Source organism: Pipistrellus kuhlii, unplaced genomic scaffold (assembly GCF_014108245.1).
Source record: "Pipistrellus kuhlii isolate mPipKuh1 unplaced genomic scaffold, mPipKuh1.p scaffold_m20_p_2, whole genome shotgun sequence".
Lineage (NCBI taxonomy): Eukaryota > Metazoa > Chordata > Mammalia > Chiroptera > Vespertilionidae > Pipistrellus > Pipistrellus kuhlii.
Genome location: NW_023425515.1, coordinates 164123911 through 164135674, shown reverse-complemented (window position 1 = coordinate 164135674; position 11764 = coordinate 164123911). Strand labels below are relative to the sequence as shown.

At 48.1% G+C, this 11764-nt stretch overlaps 1 protein-coding gene across 1 annotated transcript; it reads right to left on the bottom strand.

The window, feature by feature from the left end:
- Positions 1–2803: 2803 nt before the first annotated feature.
- On the bottom strand, positions 2804–11173 carry GPX7 (glutathione peroxidase 7). The gene is made up of 3 exons (XM_036447289.2): positions 10998–11173; positions 4710–4971; positions 2804–3399 (listed from the first exon to the last, which is right to left on the bottom strand). Exons 1-3 carry the CDS (start codon positions 11130–11132, stop codon positions 3236–3238), a joined length of 561 nt encoding a protein of 186 aa, XP_036303182.1. The 5' UTR covers positions 11133–11173; the 3' UTR covers positions 2804–3235.
- Between the last annotated feature and the right edge of the window lie 591 nt (positions 11174–11764).

The window sequence follows — 11764 nt, the reverse complement described above, 5'->3', positions numbered from 1 at the left end:
TGCCGAGCTGGATCGCAGAGCAGGATGTATAAGGGTAAGTCTGGAGGCCACTGTAGAGGGGCTATGGTCAATTCAGAGAGCCTTCATTTACTCAGGGCAGCTTTTGAGGACTATTAAGGGAGACTATGAGAACTATAAGCACAGTTCAAACCTTTCATTGTCCAATGGGAAAACTGAGGAGAGAAGACAGGGAACAATTTGCTCAGTCTGTGAGTCAGGGGCATAGCCAGAACCTGAATCTGAATCTGCTACTTTTAGAAGAGGGATCCTTGGGAGAAGTAGATATGAAATTCTTACTGGCCAATGAATTATCAATCAGTGATGTTGCCCATCACCTCCATTTTTAGCTGCCTCTTTTTATCCCTCTATATAAAACCCTAAGATGCAAATAGGCGGAACAACCAAACAACCAGTCGCTATGACATGTGCTGACAACCAGGGGACACGCACAGAACATGGCAGAGCGCAGAACATGGTGGGTGTCGGCCAGGGCGGGATGGTTGAGAAGAAGAGTAGGGCACCAGACCAAGGTGGGGCACTGGCGAGCCTCAGGTGGTTACTGAAAATTCTTTGCTTCCTTGTGCCATGGTTCCACCAGGTACTCACACCTGCTGTCAGTGCCGCAGCTGCTGCTCACACCCGCTGCCAGCACCCAGCACCAGTGCGAGCAGTGGCTGCCAGCCCCCACTGCCCCTGAGGGCTTCTCCATCTCCCCCTGCTTCTGAGGAGCGATTGGGGAAGCAGCTACTGCTCACACCCACTGACAGTAGCTGCTGCTGGCGCCTGTCTCAATCACTCTGCGCCATCAGCAGGTGCAAGCAGGATCAGCCGGAGCGGGGCTTCGGGCAGACAGGGGACCAGGGGCCACAGTTGGAAAGGCTAAGACCCGCCTCTGTGCCCACCGCAGCCTCGAGGCCCACAGTTCCTAGTGCATGAATTCATGCACTAGGCCCCTAATGTTTTATAAAAGTAAAAAATATATTTTACATACAAAATTCAAACATTATAGTAATACTTAACAAAGAAAGTGAATGACTCCTGTTATCCCAACTTACCCCTTCATGGGCAATCACCATTATTCCTCCCCTTTCTCTCACTCTCACTCTCACTTAACATTGCAATTTTGTAATAAAAATATTATACTTTATAATGGATTTCTTTGTGTGTGAATATGTTCATTCTGTTTTACAACTTGCCCTTTTTTCACTTTTGGAATACTTTTATGATAGCATATAGAAATCTAATTCATTAATTTTAATAACTATATTATTGTATCATTTAGATTTGTATCATAATTTATGGGTTGGTAATAAGTTGTGATGGGCACAAGAGTTACTTTCAATTTTCATTATTATGAACATACTATTGTACATATACTCTGAGTGGCCAGATTATTATGATCTCTGAATGCATAATAATCCTGCCTCTCAGTGTGTGTGTGTGTGTGTGTGTGTGTGTGTGTGTGTGTATTAGAGGCCCGGTGCATGAATTTGTGCATGGGTGGGGTCCAGCCAGGTTGACCAGGGGGAGGGGACATGGGTGGTTGGCTGGCCTGCGTGCTGGTCCAACTCCTGATCAAGGGGACAATTTGCATATTAGCCTTTTATTATATAGGATATACACTGAGTGGCCAGGTTATTATGCATTCAGAGATCACAATAATCTGGCCACTCAGTGTATATTTGCGTAGTTTGGGAACCTTCTGAAAGGAGAAATAATGGATCAAAGGGTATGAACACTTTTTGTTTGTTTGGTTGGTTTTATTTTTGTCGTTAATTCTCATCCGAGGATATTTTTCCATTGTTTTCTTTTTTCTTTTTCTTTTTTTAGACAGTGGAAGAGAGAGGGAAAGACAGAGAGAAACATGGATTTGTTGCCTCCTGCATGAGCCCTGACCAGGACCTGGGCTGGAGTGGGGAGGAGCCTGCAATCTAGGTACGTATCCTTGACCAGAATCGAAACCGGAACCCTTTGGTCCTCAGGCCAACGCTCTGTCTACTAAGCCATGAACACTTTGTTTTTAAAGATATGCTAAATCACCCTCCAAAAACTTGTGCCAGTTTATTGTCCCAACAATAGTTTATACAAATTCCCATTTTTCTACATCCTTAACAATGGGTAGGATCATTTTAAAAATCCTTCTAACTTGAATGAAGTTGACTATCTTTTCATATCCTTATTATCCATCTATATTCTGTGAATTATCTAGTCATATCTTTTGACTATTGGTTGTTTTAGGTACTTTTGGTCGGTGAATTCTATTGAGTCCTAATGATTGGCTTGATAAAAAAAAAAAAAAAAAAAAAAAAAAAGCTTAGAAGACTTTGTACCAAATCACTAGCAATGTTTACCTCCAGGGAGTGGGAGTATAGAAAATTAGGGGTACATTTTCATTTTACCATGACATCCTGCTTTATTTTACAATGAATTTAAATTACTTATGTAGTTAAAAAATAATACAGGCCCTAACCGGTTTGGCTCAGTGGATAGAGTGTAGGCCTGCGGGCTGAAGGGTTCCAGGTTCGATTCCAGTCAAGGGCATGTACCTTGGTTACAGGCACATCCCCAGTAGAGGGCGTGCAGGAGGCAGCTGATCGATGTTTCTTTCTCAAAGTTTCTAACTCCCTATCCCTCTCCCTTCCTCTCTGTAAAAAAATCAGTAAAATATATTTTTAAAATAATAATAATAATAATAATAATACAGAGGAAAACAATGACAACAAATAAATGTTTGGCTTGGATTCTCATTGGCTGGAAATTCATATTGGGTGCAAGTTTTCATTAATCACAAGTTACATTTTGGTTTATATGCAAAAAAAACACATTTATTAAACGCCTCCTCTTGAGGTGTCACTGCTCTAGGCACATTCATAGCTCATTCATTAATCCTCACAACAGCCCTGTGAGGTAGGAATCGGCCCGTTTTATCGAGTTCTTAATAGACAGGAGATAATTGCTCAATATACTTCCATTTGCCACATGTTTTCATGGACTGGAAGTTCTTACTGGCTGGTGATTCATTGGTCAAGAGCTGTCATGGGCCAGGAGTTCCTAGAGGTTGATCTAAGATTCCAATGATCGAAATACTAGAACCCTCCCCCCACAGGAGTGATGGGGTAGGAGTGACGAAGAAGAGTCATAGTCTCTTCCTTTGAAGCACCGTTTGAATTTGCTTTGGTTTCCATGGAAGGTGAGGGGGCAGAAGGGAGGGTCAGTGGGAGAGGAGGGAAAGTGGTTATAAGTCTTCTCGCTTCTTCAGGATGAGTTTCCTCACAAGTGCCATGACCTGGGGTCTGATCTCCTCCACCGACACGGTTGGGTCCCAAGCCCCTACCACCTTTCCATCTGGGGCCACGAGGTACTTCCAGAAGTTCCAAGTGGGCTCCTTTCCAGAAGTTTCTAGAACAAAAGGAAGAAGGAGAGCAGAGTGTGCTTCCCTGGGTACCCTCCCCTGGAATTCCACGTTCACTGTCCATCCTTCCCTGGAACCAGTGGTTCTGTTCATTAGAATGAACGGTAGAGTTTTAAACATCCTGATGCCTGGTCCGCCTCCCTAAGCCATCTACATCAGAATCTCTAGGGGTAAGATGCAGGCATCAGTCTTTTTCAAAAGCTCTCCGGATATGCTAATGTGGTGTCAAAGCTGAGAACTGCTGCTCTGGGATTCTGTGATGTGTTTAATAAGGCAGTATTCGTTCTTCTTTTATTAATGATCTCAAACTATTGAACAGTCTACCGCCTATTCTCTAATGAAATCTAAATGGTTTCCAAATGTTCATGGACTGGTTGCGTCTGAATCACGGTGGTGGTGGTGGTGGTAGTGGTGGTGAGGGGTGCATAAAACAAACAGATTCTTGGGCTCTGCTTCATTAGGTTTCAGGCTAATGCATTTTTAAGAGCTCCCCAGGTGCCTCCAAAGCAGGGCCAGGTTTGATCTATAACCATGCTAAACTGGGAAGGAACTAATAAAAACACACAGGGGGAGGAAAAGTAAATATTAGGATTGACCTACAGAGCAAAATTCCAACCAGTCTCAGTAAGGGGCCTTTTGTGTGCTTCCCTGTTGTTTCTCATTGGCTTCTCCAGGTGAAAGGGTGGTGGTGGTGGTGGGGGGGAGAATGGGGAAGGATACAAAGGCAACCGGAAGCAGGGAGTGGGAGAAGGCAAATCCAGGAGAGGGGCCCCAGGGAGGAAACAGGACCATCATGACCAGCATGGCTCATGACCCCATTCTGCAACCCTGAGGCTTCTGGGGCTGGGGAAGGGATCTAGTTCTAAATATGGAGATCTGGTGCTTCAGCGCAGGTTTCTCTCCCGTGGCCGATAGACTTTGACTCTGACTCCGGACAGGAAATGCCTGTCAGCCTTCCCCAGGCAGGCGGCATCCCTTCCTGTCTGCTCCTCACTTTCTCCAGCCTCAGTCCAACAAAGTCACATTGGCTAAAATCTGAGGGCCCTGCTTATGAAAACAGGATCCCAGAGCTGTCTGCAAGGTGGCTGGTGGGGAGGGAGGATGGTGAAAGGTAGCAGAGTGAAGATATTCTCAGGCAGGAATACCCCTGAAACTCATCCTCAAAGATCAGTGCTGGAACAGACCATCAACCCATTTGAAAGGGCCCCAGGCCACCCGGTCAGCCAGTGGCTTCTGCTGCCCAGGGGGCCACGGCCTCAGCCCACTGAGAGAAGGCGAGGGAAGGATCAGGACTCACGGGCCAGGTACTTGAAGGCGGGATGGGCACCAGTGCCAGTCACTGCGACCTTGCTAAACATGGGGAAAGAGACGCTGTAGGTGCGGCGGGCAAAACTCTCGATCTCCTTGTTGCTGTCGGGCTCCTGCTGGCCGAACTGGTTGCAGGGGAAGGCAAGCACGTTGAAGTGGTGGGGCCCCAGGTCCCGCTGAAGCTGCTGCAGGGCCCGGTAGTGCTCCTCTGTGAAGCCACACTCGCTGGCCACGTTCACCACCAGGGACACCTGTGCGGCAGAGACACAACACAGACGTGCACAGCCCCATGGAGAGGCGTGCACTTGCACGTTCCCGACATGCCCGCCTGCGTGACTCCTCCCCTCCCTACAGCTAACTCTTTCTCTCATGCGCACAGGAACACAATGTACACATGTAAATGTGAGTGCCGTGTTCTCCCGTATTCACAAGCACGTGCACCGAGGCACAAATGAAGTCAAACTCGCGGAGCTTACAGGTGTGGGTGCATGCACTACATGAACATCCCTGAGAATAAGCACACAACAGTCACAAACGGGTATGCCACACCCCGCGATACAAAGATACATTAGCACACATCACACGTGCCCACAAACACACAGCACTATCAGAGAGACACGCACACGGGGGCGCTTACGCCCAGAGGTGATGTGGGAGAGTGGAAAGGGAGACCTGGGTTCAGGTTCTGGCTCGGTCAGCCAGCACGCATCCCTGCAGCGGCCTGTACCCTAGTAGGCGTCATCTCCCTTTGGGATGTGAATCCACTGAGAGCAGGAGCTAAGTCCACTTCACCCCAGGGCCTGACGTACGGGAAAGTCTCAGAAAGTGCCTGCTGAATGAATAAGTAAATGTTCACACGTATGCAATCACCAGCACAAGGGGGTTTTCTTTTTTCTTTTTTTAAAATATATTTTATTGATTTTTTACAGAGAGAGAGGGAGAGGGATAGAGAGCTAGAAATATCCATCAGCTGCCTCCTGCACACCCCCTACCGGGGATGTGCTGCAACCAAGGTACATGCCCTTGACCAGAATCGAACCTGCGACCTTTCAGTCTGCAGACCGACGCTCTATCCACTGAGCCAAACCGGTTTTGGCTCCAGTGGGTTTTCTAGATAAAAGGACACCAAGATCCCCAGGACAATCCCTTTTTGTCCCTTTCCCTCCAGTAAACAAACACCACTTCCACTTACTCCTATCACTAGACTCACCTTTAAATATATTATCGCTTTATAACAAATTAACTTACTTATATAAATTTATTAATTAATTAGCTTATACATTTATTTAGCACCCTTATGTGATAAATCTAAAGCTGGCTGATGGAACCTGACTATAATACTGCACCTAGAATTCTGGCACCAATGCCATGTTCTTAGCTTTTGGTTATGTATTATTGAACGATTTAAAATATTACCTCGTGTCTGGGCTGCCCAGCCCTATCTCTCTGGCCACCTTTTTAGAAGAGCCAGAGTTATACAGGCTGGCTCCATAAAGGGGGACATCTCCCAGGGGCAGCCTGGGGCATTAGACATGCATAGGCATAAACTGCTCAGGTTAGACATTTTGGACTGGGCATTCTTTGTTGTGAAGGTACAATTCTGTTCATTATAAGATGTTTAGCAGTATCCCTGGCCTTTACCCAGTAGATGTCTAGTTGTTGTTGTTGTTTTTTTGTTTGTTTTTTCAGAGAGGAAGGGATAGAGAAAGAGAGATAGAAACATCAATGATGAGAGAGAATCATTTATTGGCTGCCTCCTGCACCCCTACCCCCCCCCCCCCATGGGATGGAGCCTGTAACCTGGGCATGTGCCCTGACCGGGAATCAAACCATGACCTCCTGGTTTGCAGGTTAAGGCTCAACCACTGAATCATGCCAACCGGGCTAGAAGCCTACTATTGACAATTGAAAATGTCTCCACACTTTGCTAAATGTCCCCTCGGTAGCAGAATTACCTCAGTTGAGAATCACTGAGCTGTGACTCCTTCACCCTGCCTCCATCAGATGAGGAATAACCCACTCCCTGGGGCCCAGGCTCTTAGAACCTCCCCCATTTGCATCAGCATTTGTCATAGTCTGCCTGTGGTAGTGAGAAACTGGGATCCTGAACTTCCTTCCCTAGTGAGAGGTCTTCCTCTTTCTTCTCTGCTGGATTCCCTGGGCAGGGAAAAGTGCTTATTGTAAGAAAGCTTCTGCACAGCAAAAGAAACCATTAACAAAACAAGAAATCCCACTGCATGGGAGAACATATTTACCAATGTTATCTCCGATAAGAGTTTAGCCGGGACCGGTTTGGCTCAATGGATAGAGCGTCGGCTTGGGGACGGAAGGGTCCCAGGTTCGATTCCGGTCAAGGGCATGTACCTTGGTTGTGGGCCTATCTCCAGTAGGGGATGTGCAAGAGGCAGCTGATCAATGACTCTCTCTCATCGATGTTTCTAACTCTCTATCTCTCTCCCTTCCTCTCTGTATAAAATCAATAAAAAATATATTTTTTTTAAAAAGAGTTTAATCTCCAACATTTACAGAGAACTCATACAACTTAACAAATGGAAGATAAACAATCCAATAAAATAAAAAAATGGGCAAAGGACCTAAATAGACACTTTTTAAAAGAGGACATACGAAGGCAAAAGACATATGAAAACATGCTCAAAGTCACTAATCGTCCGAGAGATGCAAATCAAAACAACAATGAGGTATAATCTCACACCAATCATAATGACTATCATCAACAAATCAACAAATGACAAGTGCTGGCGAGGATGCGGAGAAAAAGGAACCCTCATGCACTGCTGGTGGGAATGCAGACTGGTACAGACACTGTGGAAGACAGTATGGAGTTTCCTCAAAAAATTAAAAATGGAACTTTCGTTTGACCCAATAATTCCATTTGTAGGAATATATTCCCAGAAACACCAATCAGAAAGGATATTTGCACCCCTATGTTCATAGCAACACAATTTACAATAGCGAAGATTTGGAAACAGCCTAAGTGCCCATTAGCAGATGAGTGGATTAAAAAACTGTGTTACATCTACACAATGAAATACTATGCTGCTGTAAGAAAAGAAGGAACTCCTACCATTTGCAACAGCATGGATGGATCCGGAGAGCATTATGCTAAGCGAAATAAGCCAATCAGAGAAAGATAAAAATCACAAGATCTCACTCATTTGTGGAATATAATGAACAACATAAACCGATGAACAAAAATAGATCCAGAGACAGAGAAGCACAAACAGACCATCAAACCTCAGAGGGAAGGCAGGGGAGGGGGGTGGGGTGGAGATCAACCAAAGGACTTATATGCGTGCATATGAGCATAACCAATGGACACAGACACCAGGGGGGTGAGGACATGTGCTGGGGGGTTAAGGGGGGGGATGGGAGTGGCCAGGGAGAGGCCAATGGGGAGGGGGGGGATGAGACATATGTAATACTTAATCAATAAAGATTTTTTTTTTAAAGTGCTTATTTTAAATCTTCATAATGTGTTTCTATCCACTCTTTCGGAAGAAGGAAGTCCTGCTTCCAGTTCCATGCCTGAAACCAAAATGCTTATCATTAAAGTGGTACAGACAGACAGACACATTCAAATACACAAGCAAACAAACACACCATTCACACACACACACACACACACACACCACACACCACACACCACTCAGGCCTACAAGTACATAACTTCACTCTACAGGCAAGCACTTTCCCAAATGGTTACCCACTCATTCATACTCAATGCCAGTCTAAATGCCTGTCTTCCCAGTTAGCCTGAGGGCATAGACTTGCTCATGGCTCTCTCTCCAGGGCTGGACCCAGTTCCAAGCATGTAGTGGGAGCCAGGAATTTTTTGTTTTCAATTAAAAAATATACATAATGAGCTAAAAACTATTTGCAACTGAATAAATGACAATATTGCCCAAGTGTTAGACCTAGTTTGCGGTTAACTCAGCATCATTCACAGCTTTCCTGGACTGACTATTGCTGATTTCCTCTATATCTGGTGTTTAAAGGCATTAACTCCAGAGCTGGACTGCCTGGGTTCAAATTCTAATTCTATCACTTAGTAGCTGACTTTTTTTTTCCCCCTTCCAATTTCTTTCTGATTGATTTCTTGGCCTCTCTCTCCCATGCATTTACCAATGACCTAGATAGAATATTAAAACACTCTGAGTCCTGACATTACTTCTCTGAGTCATTTTTCTCTCTCCAGGATTTCTGTTCCTCACATCCTGGATGCCTTATTATTTCTAAAGACAAATAGACTTTGCTCTATTCTTGTCATCGCACTTATTACTCCTAGGAGTTGCCACTTTTCTGTTCCCTTTTTTTATTTCCTCTCTCCTCTTTACCTCCTATAAACTCTATGAAAGTGGAAACTTGTCTGTTTTGTTCACCCCTGCATCCCCAGGGCTCGCCTCGTCCTTAGTTGACAGCGGGTGCTCAATAAGAAATAAGGAATTAATGAGGAGCAGAGCTGGTCCAGGGCACCTTGGGGCTCTGTGTCCTGGTGCCCTCGAGGGAAGGAGAGGCCTGAGTGGGAACCGGTTCGGCTCTTATTGGCTCTTTGCTCTGAGCTCCGGATGAAGCTCCCGCTGGGGCCCACCAAACACAGGCACAGAGCTCCCTACCGAGTGCTTCCGCACTGTCATCTCGTTTGAGACAACACATCGGGATTACTGGCCCTAGACTTTATTTTTTTAGTATTATTATTTTTAAAATATATTTTTATTGATTTCAGAGAGGTAGGGAGAGGGAGAGACGGAAACATTTATGATGAGAGAGAATCATGCATCGGCTGCCTTCTGCAAGTCCCCCACTGGGGATCAAGCCCAAAACCCGGGCATGTGCCCTTGACTGGAATGGAACCGAGGACCCCTCAGTCCATAGGCTGACATTCTATCCACTGAGCCAAACTTAAAGGCTTAGACGTAGGGGTGTCGAACTCAATCAGAGAAGGGGCCAAAATCTAAAATCCAGCCTAAATCGCGGGCCGAATGGTTTACTGAACAGTCATAAACTGTCATTGTGATGGAAACGCAGCGGAGTGCAGTGATGACAGTGTGGTGCGGGCCACATTGCAAGGCCTGGAGGGACGGATTTGGCCCGCGGGCCTTGTGTTTGACACATGTGGCTTAGAGGGTACTTTCTTCACTAAAGATGGCCTTGCTTCCTGGAGAAGAACGCTGGCGACCATTTTTGTAGAGTCCATCCGAATCTGGACAATGGCCCACTTGTCCATTAGAGACCCACTCCCAGCCTTCCCGCCCCACAGCCTCACTTGAGAAGTGGAGGGCTCTACATTCCACCCAGTGCGCCACCTGGGCCTCTGACTATAGTGCTCAGGCCCCTCTCGGTGCCTCCCCATCCTCTGCAGCCCCATCTCCCACCACGCTCAGCCTCGTGCTTTATACTAGTACTGCTTTCAGCACCACTGCTTGAAGTCACCGCCTCTCCTCCGCGCTTCCTGCTGTTTGCTTGGGAGCCTCGACACAGACAGTTCTCTGCCTTTGTTTCACTCTTGTTTCAGACTCACCCTACATGCTTCCTCTCTGAAGTCCGCTCAGAGCTAAGATGCCCTCCTGGTCAGGAGGTAGCAGTTAGCTTTGGACGATTCTTCTATTTCACCCTGAGCTGTGCCATCTTAGGAAGTCTGCCGAGAGTAGACCAAGGGTGGATGGACCTTTCTCCTCCAGGCTCTGCGTGCTTTCCTAGTGCTGTGTGACCTGCACAACTCTATCTCCCTCTCTGGCCTTCGCGTCCTCCCTGGGGAGGATCTGCCTCAGGTCCCCGCGCACGCCCTCCGCCCTGCACATGCATTTCCACAAAGTCCTCCTTGCACTCCGACCAGCTCTCCCAGTGGCAGACGCAGGAGCTGGGGATGGCAGAGACAAAGGCCGTGGGAGGATGCCACGGCTCCTTTTTCCATTCTTGCGCGACAAAGGCTGAGCGGGAGGGCTGGGGAGGGGGCATCCAGCCCCTGGGAGGGGTCCGGACCCGCTGGCAGGGAAACCAGAGCCTGCTCCGGGAGGAACTGTATCACAGGGTTGCGGCCTTAGGAAGGTTGAGAAGAGAGTTTCGGGTTTCACTGCGCGCCAGGGCCTTGCCACGTAGCGGACCCTGAGCGGGATCTGGGGCGCCGGCGCCCGCGGAGCAGCGGGGTGGGGGCTGGGAGCCCGGCGGTGACGCGGGGCAGCCCCAGGCCCCGGAGCCACACCCCGCAGGACTCGGGGGGGCGGCGGGCGCCCCCATCAGGCCCCGGGCGCGCACTCACCGAACCCCGGTACTTCTCCAGCGACACCAGCTTGCCCCGGATGTTCACCGCCTGGAAGTCATAGAAGTCCTGCTCCCGCTGCGCGCAGGCCGCGGCCGCCAGCAGCAGCCACGCCGCCGCCAGCGCAGCCTCCATGGCTCGGTCCGAGGTGGAGGAGGGGGTGGGGGGACCCGGCCTGGGGGCGGGAGGAGGCGGCTCCGTGGCCACCGCTCCCCCGGCAGGCAGGACGCGCCCCCTTCTTGCTTTCCTTCTGGAGAGACGGGCCCTGGGTCTGTTTTCCTCCTTACTAGGGAAGCATTAGACCCCCAAGCCTCCAAAGCCGTGATTCCAGGGTTTCAAACATTGAGACCAGCCGAAACCGGTTTGGCTCAGTGGATAGAGCTTCGGTCTGCGGACTGGAAGGTCCCAGGTTCGATTCCGGTCAGGGGGCATGTACGTTGGTTGCGGGCACATCCCCAGTGGGGTTGGGGGTGGGGGTGCAAGAGGCAGCTGATCGATGATTCTCTCTCATCGATATTTCTAGCTCGCTATCCCTCATCCTTCCTCTCTGTAGAAAATCAATAAAATATATATTAAAAAACAAAACAAAACATTGAGAGCAGAATTCAGGTCACGGAGGTGGTTCTGCCCCTTTTGTAGAATGCAGACTCGGTAGGGAAAGGGAGCAACATCTGGATCTGAGCCTTAGCTTCTAATCAGCGTATGGGCCCATAGACTTGTGATGCCGCCACCTTTCTGGGCTTCAGTTTCTCCATCTGTTCAGTGGA